The sequence below is a fragment of the Nannobrachium achirus genome (genome assembly GCF_963921795.1).
Source record: "Nannobrachium achirus genome assembly, chromosome: 17".
Taxonomy (NCBI): Eukaryota; Metazoa; Chordata; class Actinopteri; order Myctophiformes; family Myctophidae; genus Nannobrachium; species Nannobrachium achirus.
In genome coordinates this window covers 24,969,311-24,986,017 of record NC_137824.1, presented here as the reverse complement: position 1 = coordinate 24,986,017, position 16,707 = coordinate 24,969,311, and the positions used below count along the sequence as shown (strand labels likewise).

At 44.4% G+C, this 16,707-nt stretch overlaps 1 protein-coding gene across 1 annotated transcript; it reads right to left on the bottom strand.

The window, feature by feature from the left end:
- Window positions 1-11,654: 11,654 nt before the first annotated feature.
- LOC308302000 (thrombomodulin-like) lies at window positions 11,655-14,617 on the bottom strand. The gene has a single exon (XM_080746153.1). It carries the CDS (start codon window positions 14,553-14,555, stop codon window positions 13,245-13,247), a length of 1,311 nt encoding a protein of 436 aa, XP_080602279.1. The 5' UTR covers window positions 14,556-14,617; the 3' UTR covers window positions 11,655-13,244.
- Between the last annotated feature and the right edge of the window lie 2,090 nt (window positions 14,618-16,707).

Here is a 16,707-nt window from a genome sequence, read left to right as displayed (position 1 = left end):
ATGCTGTGTATTAGCGTGACACACTCACTCTCTCATTCACTGACGGACATGAGGTGGACGTTTTGCTACTACTGTAACTGCGAACAATGAAGGCTCCTTTACATTCTGGTCAAACAGAGCAAGCCGGGTGCTGATATTGTGCATGTTGGCTGACTGGAAACACTCTGCTACACCAGTGGGTCGCAAATTGGGGTCCCGGGACCCTCATGGTTCCTAGATGGGGTTCCAAATGGCCACTTACAGGTCTGTAACTCTGAGAGTGTACAAACGGAACCAAATGGACCCTTAAATATGGACCCCAAAAATGACATGCCCTGAGGTCACAGTGGCCTTGATGCCTGATTGTACCATGTTTTGGCAGAAGCGGATGATTCATTAATTAATACCTTGCAGTCGATGTGTTAATACTTTCCCCCATAAGAAAATGTGACACGTTATGAGCTTGTCGGTTGGCTATTTTCTGCACACATGCGGCGCCCCGGAGCATACATGACAATCAATGTAATATATTATTACTTAAGTCTAAAGGTGTCTCCACACCAAACAGCCTACAGGAGACTCCTTCTGACTGTACACAGACTGCAAAGAACTTCAAAAAACTAAGCACTTATTTTTATTTTTTCAGACAACGCCGACTGTAGTTATATGGCAGTGGTGTCAGGTGTGTGTGTGTGTGTGTGTGTGTGTGTGTGTGTGTGTGTGTGTGTGTGTGTGTGTGTGTGTGTGTGTGTGTGTGTGTGTGTGTGTGTGTGTGTGTGTGTGTGTCATTTTCTGTTGCTGTTGGTAATCATGGTTGCCAGTTCCCACTTGATGTTATGTGGGAGTTCAGACTGCTTCAGGCCATAATGAATAACTGATAGCTTGCATAATGTCTTCAAAGTAGGATGTAAATCTAAGATGTACAGGTCATCAACAGATGTGTTGCCTGCTTTGTTTCCTCCATGGATGATAATACAATCTCCAACATTGCAACAGCACATCCCATCCATCCTACAGGGGTCTTTCCCCTTGGGCTCAACCTGCTTCCAGGAAAAGGTCTCTGGACTGAATTTACACAGATCATTTAAGCGTTGGCTCCCGTTCCAGCCACCAAATATGTACATCTCTCCATTGTAAGCAAAGGCCGAATGATAACAACGTTCTTCTGGAAGAAGGTGTCCAGAAGGCCTGCTCAGCCAGCAGTTGGTCTCTGTGTCAAACGCTCTGATGCTGTACCAGCTGTAGTAAGCCCCAAAGCCCCCAAATACAAACATCTTTGTCCCGATGATGGTGGCAGAGTGACCTTCTGAAGCAGGTGGAGCAGTTCCTCTGGTGTTAATTAAAGACCAGACCATTATGGTGGTGTCCAACTTGTACATGTCATTAGTATCTCTAATCAGCTTGGTGTATCCTCCATACACATACATGACCTTCTCCAGGACACAGGCTGAGTGGAAACTCCTTGCTCCTGGAATAGTCCCAGAAATGTTGGGTTTGAACCAGCTGTGGGTGTCGACATCAAAGGCGTAAAGCACATTGCAGTAAGGATACCCTCCTCCCCAGATGTAGACAGTCTCTTCTACGAGCACAGCTGTGTGGCCATAGCGCCCAGAGGGAACCTCAATGGGACTTTGTCCTCTTCCATTTGTCTCTGGGGGCAACTTCCTCCAACGCAAAGACAGTGTGTTGAAGATGTGGACGTCAATCTGATCCCTGTTGTTCAGGTAGTTGTTGTATCCTCCAAATGAGTACAGCTTGTGTCCGACTACCACAGCAGCATGGTAGTGCTCTTTAGGTCCTCCTTTCAGATGTATCGTCCAGTGAATCATTTCACAAGCCAGCACCACTGCAAATTAGTTCAACTAATTTACAATAGAGGTTTTTATAAGGTAGGGCAATTTGTTGCTAAAAACCTGCTGAATGGCATTGTGTCGTACAATAAAAACATTTAAAAGGACAATCATATTGGATGTGATGACAATGTTGTGATGTCATTATTTGATGACATCATTATATGGAATAGTTAATGACGTTACAGCAAAACAACTATTATCTGTCTGTACTATACTGTACACCAGTCATCCATATTTTGCGACTCAACAAAACTGAGCCAGTTTTCCAGTTTTCCGTCGATACTGGTCGATAACGTTCCCGACCCGCTGCCGAAAACCTGCCGATGAGCTCCCTGTCGGCAACAGACGCTTTCCGCCGCCGATTCGCGGCTGAATCGGTTTGGTTAAAAGTGCACTTTAGAGTTTGACTTGTTCCACATGCTTACAGCATGTCTGATTTATGCTTTGCACTGAAAATAGCGGATCAGCGTGATGTGCTGTGAGCTCGTGCATATCCTCTGTTTTCAGTGTGACATCGGCACACAACACAGTATAAATCCTCTTCAGAGAGCAAGAGAGAGACATGTTGATTGTACGGAATCCAAACGACTGAAGGCACGCCGTCGTGAAGACTGAGAACTTTAATCCATGCATACACACACACACACGCACACTCGCGCGCACACGCGCACACACACACACACACACACACACACACACACACACACACACACACACACACACACACACACACACACACACACACACACACACACACACACACGTGCACAGCAGTGACTCAGACCAGATTAGCTCAGTTAATCTGGTTGAGTGGGAAGAGAGATTAAAGCGATCACTGGATGCTAGACACTTTTTACTTTCTTGCTCCTATGCTTTTTCCTGTGGTAAAAAGGCCTGGATTTAGATTTGTTTGGCCCTTAATAGCGTTTGTGTCGAAAGCTTTGTGAGCTTGTAGATCGACAATTCTAACTTTTTCTGTCTAAATTTATGGAATTTCTTTGATTTTTAAATTTGTATTATGAAATAATTTTTTGTGGTGGACATTTTAGCAAATCCTTTGTAATAATAATAATAAAAATAACAAACGAAATTTAGGAAACCAAAAAATTATAATATTTCCTCAGTTGGGAGTGGGAATAATCGGTCCGCGACCCACGAATGGGTCCCGGCCCACTGTTTGGGAAACAGTGCTCTAGTACACTGTACTATCCGTGGAAAGGCAGAAAAGACCCCAAAATATCTTAAAAACAATTCTATGGGAAACAACTAGTGAGGAAATATCCTTATAGTGTTGTTCACATTGTCAGTCATGAGTCATCACATCTGATTTCAGTCATTTTTGTCAGATTAAAAACAGGAATTGCTTAAATGTTTGTTTAGTTTTACATCTACAGTTGATTTTGTCAACAAAAATGTATTTTGGCGAGCCTTGGTGTATAATGCCTGATTTTACGTTTGGTTACATGCTGAAAATAGCATAAAAGCATAAAAATGACTTGTCTTTTAGTTCTACTGGATCTCTTCTCCACCAGTCCCTCCCTGACATTTTAGTCTAGTTTTTATTTGTTGACGAAATTCTAAATGTATACCGGTATATAGTCTTAGTTTTATTCATTATAGATTAGTTTTTATTTAGTTTTCGTTAGTGAAAAAAATTGTTTTAGTCAACAAAATTGTTGACCCGGACTTGGCCCAAGACAGAAATAGCAAGACACTGCATCTCCGGTTTAATTCCCGTATCCGTGTGACGTAGGTGTACACCTCTTTAGGAGATGGGAAGCAGGTAAGAGTCTATTCATTTCCAATGGGAGAGTGAACGTGAACACAGCTTCTGAACCATTCTTTAGCCCCATGGTCACTGAACTAAATATTGGACCCGATCGTCACAAGCCACAAATATTCCCAAAATGTTCATACTAAAATGGCTTTTTTCAGAGAGACAAATCAAGAGAAAATCAACTTTATTATCGACCTTTCTCTAGCCCAACAACTCACTCTTGCGGGATCTCACACCAGTAAACATTGCACGTGCGGGATTTCCGTCAGACGCCGGCGCCCACTTAGGAGGCTATAATTTGTAGGCTTTGTGTACCATGTCGCACTCTAGTGGCTCCAACCAGGATGCCATATTTCGTATATTAAAAATCTCTGACTTGGCCTAACAGATGGTTTCAGTGGTACAGTGTGCTTTTTGCCTGTTCCCACTAGTGTCCTCAGTGGTATACTAGCTGATGTGTTTATGTTCTTCCTCCTGTAGGTCATGTGAGCAGAGGTCAGACCAGCCCCGCCCCCGTGGACCAGACACCAAACAGAACCGTGAGTTCAACACCAGATGGTGTCACAATTTACACAGAATTAATGATGTGTTTAGTTTTAGGCATTATTCTTCTGGATACAATTTCATTTAGTTTTAGTCATTTCGTTTTTAGTCACATTTTAGTCATCTACTGTACAAGCTCACAGTGCTCGTAGATAGGCAATTTTCAAATGGCCAATGTACAGTATGATTGGTTAAACAGATTTTGAAGCTGTGTTAACTAATACCCCCTCAAGGACCCCTGGGGGTCCCCGGATCCAACTCTGAGTTTAACCCTGTAATCGCCGTGTTTTTTGGTCCACACAAATGTGAGTTCTCTCCAGTTTTACGTTGTTTGTTTTGTTATTGTTGCAGAGAGGCAGAGACTGGTACCGCAACATGTACAACCAGATCCACGTAGTACACAAACCAGGTGAGCATATACAGTAGGCTACTAGAATTTGCCCTTTTTGATTGATTGATTGATTGATTGAATACTTTATTGATTTGATTTGATTTGATTTGGATCTCTTTTAGACAATTTACAATTTAGACATTTAGCAGACGCTAAATGCCTAAAGTCATCGCTTTTAGTCATCGGTTAATCTTCCCAGAGTCTTACAGCATACAATAGTGATAAAAACAAGAATTACAGCATAAACATCAAAATACCACGTTACTCACTCTCACGTGCGCGCGGAGTGAGTAACTTGGTACTTCCCAGTGATACTTCCCAGTGGTACTTCCCAGTGAGTAACGTGGTACTTCCCATAACAGTTTTGTGTTAGCAGTTTGCAAAACAAAGGGAATGTACAGTTCAATACAAGGTCTGCTAAGAGGATTTTACACCCAAGAAAGCCTATGGCTTGTTACCATTGGGGCCCTTAGTACTCAATTCATAGAAACATTTAACACTTGACTTAGGATGCTATTATTGTTGTAATTATTTGGCTATAGAGTGCGGCCATTCTCTTGCGCTTTATTTTGAAGAGCCCCGGAAGCCACAATCGTGTCCATGTTGTGGAAATTGACGATGTTGTAATGTTGGTCAGTATGTTTATTTTCACATGGAAATGAAACATTCTAACCGCGGCCGACCGTCGCCCAGTTCCACATTTAGTGGCATAGCAGGAGCCCCTTGTTTGAGTCAAATCTGGGTTTGAGAAGTAGTTTGACAGGTACATGGGTGTCTCTGTGGTCTTGTAGACCAGGCCCATTGCATAAGTTGCTGTACTCTGTCCTCTACACTGAGCTATCCTTTCCATTAAGCAAAATGAGCTGTCGATGTGAGGCCAAACAGTAGCCTGACCAGTGTAGCATAGGCTATTATTCTAAATATGATTGTGAAGAAGATGGACAGAGAGTGGAGCAGAATGCTGAGACAGAGTTCTACTGTAGGTCCAGATCCACATTCTAGGTCAGACAAATGCCTTTTATTTTATTTCTTTACAAAAGCTTCCGTCAGCATTTTCCCATTGTGTGTGTGTGCGTGTGCATGCTTGTGTGTGTGTGTGTGTGTGTGTGTGTGTGTGTGTGTGTGTGTGTGTGTGTGTGTGTGTGTGTGTGTGTGTGTGTGTGTGTGTGTGTGTGTGTGTTTGTTTGCATGCATGCTTTCGTACCTGCCTGCGTGCGTGCCTGGGTGCGTGTGTGTTTGCGTGCGTGCGTGCGTGTGTGTGCTGTAGCTAGATAGACCTTTATTGGTGTCGAGGGAAATGTGGGCGTCATAGCAGCACCTCAGAAGCCATGAAACACAGATAAAGAGAGAAACAAAAACTGACCATAATGCACTTTGAATGAGCGGGTTAACATCATGTGGAGTGCAGTGTTGATTTTGACGAGAAAGTTTGATTTAGTATTCGTCAGTCTTTTGAATAACATGTAATTTAGTTTTAGTAATCTGAAATGTGTGCGTGTGTGTGTGTGTGTGTGTGTGTGTGTGTGTGTGTGTGTGTGTGTGTGTGTGTGTGTGTTTGTAAGCGTGCGTGTGTGCAAACCAATGACGCCTTTCCTATCTTTTTTGACAGATCCAGAGCAGACAGCAGATGCCACGAGCAGCAACACTAGTAAGTGTCACATTGTGTGTGTGTGTGAGAGAGAGAGAGAGAGAGAGAGAGAGAGAGAGAGAGAGAGAGAGAGAGAGAGAGAGAGAGAGAGAGAGAGAAGGGGGGGGGCAGCCAAAATGCAGGACCAAAGTATTTATTAACACCAAAACAAGGAGCACCAGATTATACAACAGCTGAAATAGGCTCATCAGCCGTGCTTAAATGAGCATAACAGCACACCTGGCTGTTCCTAAATGATAAATATATCATAGAAATCCTATCACACACCATCTCGTGGGACACTGAGAGTTGGGGGATACACAGAGAAAAGACTTTGACAAAATGGGACATTTAGCACGATTTACACGTTTGCTGTCTCATTATGGTATATTTTGATGCCAACACTTTTGTACTTTTACTCGAGTCACTTGATGTTCAGAGAGGTGTTGTTGTGTTGCAGGGATGCATGGACCCCCGTCGGCCACCAGGGGCAGCGTGGAGCCCAGCCCTGGCTCCTCCCATAATGTCTCCAGATGCAGCCCCGCCCCCCAGCCCCCAGACACCAGCACAAATACACACACAGACATGTAAGACACACGCACACGCACGCACGTACATGCACACGCACGCACGCATGCATGCACGTACATGCACACGCACGCACGCACGCACATTAACACACACCCAAAAGCACAAAAGTAGTGAAAATAGCAGGTCTAATAAAGGCTCAATTTAGCCTGACATAGCTACAATGGAGTCAGTACTGCTGTATGGGGCTGAGACATGGACCCTCACAGTGGAGTCAGTACTGCTGTATGGTCTGAGACATGGACCCTCACAGTGGAGTCAGTACTGCTGTATGGGGCCGAGACATGGACCCTCACAGTGGAGTCAGTACTGCTGTATGGGAATGAGACATGGACCCTCACAGTGGAGTCAGTACTGCTGTATGAGGCTGAGACATGGACCCTCACAGTGGAGTCAGTACTGCTGTATGAGGCTGAGACATGGACCCTCACAGTGGAGTCAGTACTGCTGTATGAGGCTGAGACATGGACCCTCACAGTGGAGTCAGTACTGCTGTATGAGGCTGAGACATGGACCCTCACAGTGGAGTCAGTACTGCTGTATGGGAATGAGACATGGACCCTCACAGTGGAGTCAGTACTGCTGTATGAGGCTGAGACATGGACCCTCACAGTGGTGTCAGTACTGCTGTATGGGAATGAGACATGGACCCTCACAGTGGAGTCAGTACTGCTGTATGGGAATGAGACATGGACCCTCACAGTGGAGTCAGTACTGCTGTATGGGAATGAGACATGGACCCTCACAGTGGAGTCAGTACTGCTGTATGAGGCTGAGACATGGACCCTCACAGTGGAGTCAGTACTGCTGTATGGGGCCGAGACATGGACCCTCACAGTGGAGTCAGTACTGCTGTATGGGAATGAGACATGGACCCTCACAGTGGAGTCAGTACTGCTGTATGAGGCTGAGACATGGACCCTCACAGTGGAGTCAGTACTGCTGTATGAGGCTGAGACATGGACCCTCACAGTGTATGGGGCCGAGACATGGACCCTCACAGTGGAGTCAGTACTGCTGTATGGGGCCGAGACATGGACCCTCACAGTGGAGTCAGTACTGCTGTATGGGGCCGAGACATGGACCCTCACAGTGGAGTCAGTACTGCTGTATGGGAATGAGACATGGACCCTCACAGTGGAGTCAGTACTGCTGTATGGTCTGAGACATGGACCCTCACAGTGGAGTCAGTACTGCTGTATGGGGCCGAGACATGGACCCTCACAGTGGAGTCAGTACTGCTGTATGGGGCCGAGACATGGACCCTCACAGTGGAGTCAGTACTGCTGTATGGGAATGAGACATGGACCCTCACAGTGGAGTCAGTACTGCTGTATGGGAATGAGACATGGACCCTCACAGTGGAGTCAGTACTGCTGTATGGGGCTGAGACATGGACCCTCACAGTGGAGTCAGTACTGCTGTATGGGGCCGAGACATGGACCCTCACAGTGGAGTCAGTACTGCTGTATGGGAATGAGACATGGACCCTCACAGTGGAGTCAGTACTCCTGTATGGGAATGAGACATGGACCCTCACAGTGGAGTCAGTACTCCTGTATGGGAATGAGACATGGACCCTCACAGTGGAGTCAGTACTCCTGTATGGGAATGAGACATGGACCCTCACAGTGGAGTCAGTACTCCTGTATGGGAATGAGACATGGACCCTCACAGTGGAGTCAGTACTGCTGTATGGGAATGAGACATAGACCCTCACAGCACAACAGGAAAGAGCCCTGGATGGAGTTTACACAAAAATGCTACGAATGGCACTAGGTGTCACATGGACGGACCACATCAGAAATGTGGACAAAGCAAACTGACACTATGGGAGCCAACCCTGGGGCAAAGCCAGGAAAAGCAAGAAGCGCACCACCTACGTAGATGTACTGCAGCACGACAGCTTATACAACACTGTAGAGCTCAAGACCCTGATGTTAGACAGGAGAGTGTGGAGGGTAGCCAACACCGAGTCGGTGTTGGCTAGACCACACTCTCGCATCGCATCGTAGCCTGACAATGTGGCATCGCGGGTTCGAGTCCCGTTCGTGTCTCCCCTTCCCCCATCACTCTCTCTCCCTGTTTCCTGTCCATGTCCTCTTCACACAATAGATAGAGGCAGAAAATTCCCCCCCAAAAACAAGTATAGTAATTCAATGTGTGTGTGTGTGTGTGTGTGTGTGTGTGTGTGTGTGTGTGTGTGTGTGTGTGTGTGTGTGTGTGTGTGTGTGTGTGTGTGTGTGTGTGTGTGTGTGTGTGTGTGTGTGTACGCGCAGTGAGTGGGAGCCTCCAGACAGGAAGGACACTCGGCGCTACAGAGCGGAGCCACGCAGCATCTTCGACTACGAGCCTGGGAGATCCTCCATACTGGAGCAGGAGAGACAGGTACGTACACACACACACACACACACACACACACACACACACACACACACACACACACACGCACGCACGCACGCACGCGCTCACACAAGCTACCATACCTGCCAGTGAGAGAGAGAGCGAGAGAGAAGCAGAGCGAGCTGCAGTGTTAGCACAGTGGTGTCAAACTGGAGAAAGGAAGGGAGCCTCATAGAGCATCATTATCTCATATGTTGTCGGGCAGAAACCTCGTATCTCCATGTATCCTACCTCGTTGTGTTCATTCGCTAAATTAAGACTGTGTCACTCACGTAACCACTTTAACCAATATTTTTTTATACTTTGGCTATTCAAAAAACAGCAGATATACAAGCTCACAGCGCGGCACTCGGTGCCATGCTATGATCTTGTATATCTGCAGTTTTTTGAAAAAACTTGATAATTTGTGCAAATCTTTGAATATATACCGGTATTATTTTAAAGCAAACATTTTTTAACTAAAATCTTTGCTTCTGGGGGGGCCCTGGAACAAAATATTTTGAGATGGGGTTCCGCGGTCAAATACATATCATTTTGGGGGGTCCTTGACATGGTAAAGTTTGAGAACCACTGATGATAGAAACATACGTTTTTATTTTGTTTTTTAAACCTTAGAAGGATTTAGAAACATTTATAGAAACAGGTCAATATATTCAAAGACTTGCAGTGCAAGCAACAAATTAATTAACAACAAAATGACTTTATTGATTTTAAAAGGATTCCATTGCCTACTGTAATGCTGCGTACACAAGATCAATCTTTCTATCTTCATGTAGCTGGCTTCCATTGAAAAGTAATTTCAGGTCGGGATACCAATTTGATTCAATCAGGATAGAGAACTCATCCAGAATACAGGATGAACACTGCAACTGGAAGTGATGACAAAGAGATGAGCAGACAGGGTTAAATAACCTGTAACCCTGGCAACCTTGGCCTTGACCAAGCCCTGCTGTGACATCATCAATTAAGAAACAACAGAACTCAAACGACTCCAATGGCTAGTAAAGTATAGAGATAGGAGTAGGGATGGGACAATAATCGTTATTATCGTATATCGTGATAAGAATCACTCATGATAATCGTGTGGAGATTTAAAATGTATTGTGAAATCGTCCTCCGTCATGCACTGGGATCAATTCACGTTTTATTTGACGAAATGCATATCCAGTACCATTTAAACCCTCTATAATTGGTAAAACGGACCTGGAAATAACGTACTTGATACAGTCTTTATTTCTCTACCAAACGTTCTCTACGTTGTGAGCTTGTAGATCTGCTATTTTTTGGCAAATGTTTCGCCCCAATATAATGGATGTTGGGGATATTTTGATTATCGCGATAATATCGTACTGGTTAATCGCAATTTCTTTGGTCACAATAATCGTGACATGAAATGTTCCATCCCTAGATAGGAGGTTCCTGCCTGACTACAACGATATGCAATAGGATTAGGCCTAATCAAACATTCGACAAACTGCTGTGGAAACCTACTGTAATTACCAAATTACCCTAAACCTTGAAGGTCGGCTCCCCCTCCTATTCCAGCGACACTGACATGCACATGCAGTCACATTTGCAACGTTGTAACGTCACCAGCATCATTCCATTGTTAATGTCCATTCTATTCCTGTCATGATCTCATCTTCAACCCATCTCTCACTCTCATCTCCATCCATCCATCCATCCATCCATCCATCCATCCATCGTCTCCTTCATTGTCTTCTGCTTCTGCTTGTCATTTCGTTTCTTGTTTTCCTGCCTCCCTCTCTCTCTCTCTCTCTCTCTCTCTCCCTCCTTTCCCCTGCTTGGTTTCGCTTCATCACCCTCCTCTCCTCTCCTCTCCTCTCCTTTCCTCCTCCCTCTGTTCCTCTCTTTCATTGTTCCCTCTCTCTCTCCTCCTCCTCTTCCTCTCCAGTCTCTCCATCCATCTGAGTTATCTGTAGAGGATGAGCCCTGGTTCAGGTTTTTTGCAGACTTGGAGTTTGGTCGCCCGGTAAGTGTTGTGCTTCCACCTAGTGGTGAAAACATAGTGCTGCTTCTCGTTTGGTTTTGTGGGTTGGTTTTTGATTTGCTTTTGTTTGAGTTTGGTTGGTGATGTTGCTACTACTTTAATTGAACGTTGGAGCATATACATATAATTGCATTCCTGTAACACATTTTCTTTTTACATTACTCCTCCAGATATTGCAAATCGGTGCACATTATCTCTATAGTCATGTGATCAAGTCGGATCTGTCCATTTTGAATGAGGATTTTACTATTTTAGGGAAACCCCAAACAAAATACTATAGCGCAAAAATGTGCAACACAAATTAAAATAATTCTTTGAGAGAGAGAGAGAGAAAACCTAGAATCATCTAGAAATGTGCCCAAGTCATGTTTATCTGCCTATATATGTCACGGTGAGACTCAGATATGGGACCCAAAATACAGAACAGACTCTTCAAAGGCAGAGCAGGTCGAATGAACGAGGATTTATTCTCCAAACACACATAAACAGGACTGGAACATGACACCATAACAACATCTATAATCTGGCAAGGGAACACCAAGGAAGTGAGGGTTTAAATAGACACAGGACTAACACATGATTGGCTACAGCTAAACAAGACACAGGTGTACACATTTGCTAATCACAGGACAGGTGAGACAAGACAGGTAGCGACAACACAAGGCAAAACAGGAAACACTGGGATAACACTACACAATAAAGGTACACACCAGACAGTCCATGGCAAAATCTGCCGAATTCTATCAATGCTTTTTTTACATTAAATTTTTTTTTCTGCCCATGTCAAAAAGTTTACTTAAAAGAAAAAACAGAAAGTGATTTTGGAATGTAACACGCATTGTGATAGGCTGAGGACAGGCAATAAGACAGGATGAATCAGCAGTGTTGAAATTTGGCAGAAATGTCAATTTGGCCAAAATAATTACTTATGCTATGAGGCTATGGATTTGTTTATTATTCAGGAAGGTCAATTGAGAGCAAGCTCTTTTTTCCAATGAGGCCCTGATTGATTACAGCGTCAGCAAGCATAGTATGCATGCCAAATATGTTTTATTGTGAAGCAGAGGATAAAGATGGGCATTTTCTATTCAAACACTTGCAAGTGCTTCCCTATTTTCAAAAAAACAAAACAAAAAAACAATGACAGCAGGAGATAGTGTACAATTCTAACAAAACAAATTACAAGATAATAGACATTTCAGAATTCAAAGAGTGCAAATACAGACAGGTCTCAGAGTATTCCTCACAAGCTGTTAAAGGCGATCAAGTTGAAATTAAGTTCTCCATTTTTAAAACTGATTAATAGTATTAATAGTTTAAGTGGTAAAAAGTCTGAAAATACACATTAACATGAATCACATATACACCGATGACAGTTTTTAAACAAGTCTATGAAAATCTATGAAGAAAGATATATTTCATACAATATATAATGGGGGGTCCCTGCTTAATCTCTCTCTCAGCTATAAGGGATCCTTGGTCTGAAAAAAGTAGAAGACCCCTGTTAGACAGTTCCACGTGTGAGGGGCATGGTAGAAAATGTTGAAAGGCAGTCTCATCCTGCTGAGAACTATAAAGCTGGTTGCACACTGCTGCATTTTTTTCCCTTGCGTTTTGGAGATCCAAAATCTGCAAAAACGTTTTTCAGGCAAAAGAGAGAGAGGGAGAGAGCAAAGGACCCAGTTGCGAAAATCAAAACAATTCAACCCTGGTCTGAAAATAAATACGAAACGGCAGCACGTGCTCCGAAATTCGCACCGATAATCGCCCGAAAAAACGCATCATTGTGCAAAGATCTTAATAGTGGGAATATTTAAAACCAAGTCATCTTGTGAACGGGTTTGGTGATTGCTAACTTTAGGTTAATATTGGTATTGAGAATTCGTCATAGTTTTTGCAATTTCTTAAGTAAGCCTTAGTAGATATTAAAAAAGAACAGTGCAGTGCAAATGTGTTTTTCATAATAGTGTAGTGTATGTTTGTTATAGCAGCACAGGGTTACATTCACACACTGGTGTGTGTGTGTGTGTGTCTGGTTCTCTCCAAGCCTAAATCATTATGTCTGTCTTTCATCAAGCATCAACAGCAACTGTTGATGCTGTTGATGAAACAGCATCAGCAGTGGACACACATTTGTCCCCCTGCAGCTCATAACCTTCCCAACATGAACACACATAACTCCCAAACGTGTTATTACACATGTGGTCGCACATATTCTCCTCAGAACACTCATCTATGTCTTCACAAACAAACCTCCTCTCATCGCTTGTGACCTTTGTGTAACCATCGGGGCATACACACCTGTGTTTACTGCGCCTTCCCGGGGGTCTGATACAGTCGCATGTTTGTCCTGCACAGTGTGGCTGACACCTAGTGGGGTCCCTGTCTGACACCTTGTACCCGATGCGACAGTCGCACACAAACGCACCGTTCTTGTACGCGCATAGATTGTGCTCACATCGGAAGCAGATTTCGTTGCTGACGCACTCCCCGTCGCCTCCCATGAGAAAACCGTCTCTGCACGTACACACGCCGTTTACGCACTGTTGGTTTTGGGCTGCGGTGCAGCTGTTTCTGTCACACACGCAGCTCTTACCATCCGTGGCCAGGACAGAGCCTGCGCTGCAGCCGCTGTTGCTGCCGCACGTGACGTTGTCGGCACGGAGGCTCTGCCCCGTCGGACAGGTGCATGAGGGGACTTCACCTGGGGACACACAGTCGTGCTCACAGCCCCCGTTCATCACTTCACAAGCCCACGGGGCTCTTAACCATTGCCCAGAGAAGCACAAGTGCTTTACGTCCAGAGTTTTCTGGGTCGCGGTGCTCCCCGGGGGAAACCTCTCCGAACCCACTGCCACCGCGGAGCCTCTAGGAGTGAAATATCCGACGGGATGCTCTGCGTTTTCAGGCAGAGCGTTACAGGCGTTGCCGTCGAACGAATACATGCACAGAGCACCTTGTAGTTTGACGCCACACGGTCGTTGTCGCCACGTAGAGTTCCTCCCCGCCGATACAGAGACGCAGCTGTGGTCGATCTCTTCCCAGTTGACAAAATCGGTGTCACTGCCGCCCGTGACCCATTCGTATCCACGCAACTGGGTCTCTCTGTCGGGGCACTTGCCGTCCGGTAACTTCAACCCGATCCAATAGTCACCGGAGGAACCATTCAGCAGATCTAATATGACATCATGTTCTTTCGCCAATTTAATCGTCATTAGATGTCCGAAATAATAATCGTTGCAATGCTTTTCGGCGCTCGTAAAGTCAACGGCGTCCTGGACAACGGAGAAACATCCCTTACTGGTGCAGTGCTCACGAGCACAGACCCCTCTGTCCACCTCCAAAAGGAACATGAGAAAAAGGAGAAACGCTGTGTGCCTCATCTTGGAGCCAAAAGACTCGCTTTGAATAACCCAGACCCAATATAAAATGCTCAGTCCGACAAGTTAAGGTTGGTAGACTGAGCATAAATAACCCCAACATAGTCCCATTTATAAAGACTCTCGCCTCCAACGCCGGTATCTGTCCTGAGAGGAAGGACGTTCAGCCTGCCAGCCAGGACCGGCGTGATTGCTCAACCCACAGGCACACAGCCCAAAAAACATATTATCTCAAAGGAGAAGCTGCATAAGCATGAGCAAGAGTTTTATTGTTTATTATTCAGGAAGGTCAGTTGAGAGCAAGCTCACTTTTCCAATGACGCCCTGATTACAGCATAGCATACCATTTTGTGAAGCACAGGATAAAGAACACTTAAGAAGTGCTTCCCGATTTAAAACAAAAACACACACACAAAAAAAAAAAAACAATGACAGCAGGCGATAGCATACAATCATCTTTTACAAGATAATAGACAAATTACAAGATATTATCTTGTGCAAATACAGACAGATCTCAGAGTATTTCTCACCAGCTATTTAAGACAATCAAGTTGAAATTAAGTTCTCCATTTAAGTTCTCCACTAAACTGATTGTAGACCTTGGGGTCTTCAACAGGGGGTGTCGAGCATACCCTTCTTATTCAGTCTGAATAAGAAGTCTGACAGAGCAACCATCTCTGCGTAGCTTTTTGTAGTCAGGTCCACCTCTGTCAACCATTGGCCCTGCTAAGGGGCAGAGAACTTGACCTTGCTTATCCAAATGCCAGAATCTGTTGAACAAAAAGTGACAATGATATTACATAGTCGACATATTCAAGAATCTGGGATGCGAGCCTTTCCCTGAAAGTAGTTGTCACAGCACTTCCATTATTATTTGGAATTGTTTGCTTTGGCGTGGAAACTGCACGCATTGCAGAGCCAACAAAATATGAATTGTTTATCACTTCAAGCCAGGAAATCCTGCAATATTTCATGTTCTGTGGCAGTGGTCGCAGGGGCAACAGTTTCAGACTTCCCTTTCCCCAGCAACATTTGCTACTTCCTCCTGGCCAATCCCCAGGTGTTCCATGGCCATGTGTGGAGATAGAGGGCCTGTTTTCCTCAGTAAAGGAACAATAAAACTGGCACATCTGCTGGACAGGTGCAGGACCAATAGTGGAATTGGCAATGTGACGATGTAGATTGGCTATTTTAAGTATTTTAAAATGAGTGCAAAAAAGTAAAAGAAGTTTAGGGATAAGGGGAAAGGCACTGATGAAAATAGGGCCCCATCTCCAGATGACAGTGAAGTGACATTTTCCCCAACTCCTACTGTACATTAAGTGATAAAGGATAAGATAAGTGATTTTCAGGGTGGGGGTCCTCATTTCAAAGACCTGAAAAGGTTGAGAACCATTGATGTAGAGTAATGTAATCAAAGACTCCTGCAAGTCTACAGCTCTGATGATGATATATTTTATATATATTTTAAGTGGTTAACTTTGTCTGCCATAAGGCTCATTCATACTCCAGTTTAGGTGAGTTGCAAACTCACCTCTCACCCGACACATCTCTGCATTTACTGACCGACAAAAGGTGAGTAGCTACTCACCTAAAAGTGGGTAGCTCACTTCACCTTGGAGTATGAATGTGCCTTGTTGCTAGGAAGTGGCATGGTAACTAACATGCATGGTGTGATATAGGGGATGCATCTATCCATTATTTTGTTATGCTAGCCGTACAGCCATGTCGTGCAAAACAAGAGAGAAACTAGACGATCTAAAAGTTCTACAAGCCGATACAATCTACAGTTTGTACAGTAGATCACCTATTTTTACTCTTATTATGGTTTTTGCAAAACAGGTTGGGTAATGCATTCCATATTTATTCGCATCGTTCCCAACTAGCATCGTTCCCGAGTAGGCCGCTACCCAGCGGGCCCCCGGACTAGTTTTAAAAAAGGAAAAAACAGGAAAATTAAATGTCTTTCCCCCACAAAATCTGATATTTTATTACAATCGATAACTTCTTTAAACTCAATTAAATCAGTTACTGCTGCGCCTCTGGTGTGATGTGATGTTGCATGGCAGTGCAGGTTGTTTGTGTGTGCCGTGTGTGCATAATTATTCTCTCTTTTCGGGTGGAAACCTCGCACGTCGAAAACAAGCCCAAAAGA

Coding starts and splice junctions, on each gene's coding strand:
- LOC308302000 (XM_080746153.1), bottom strand. CDS start 14,555: ATGAGGCACACAGCGTTTCTCCTTTTTCTCATGTTCCTTTTGGAGGTG.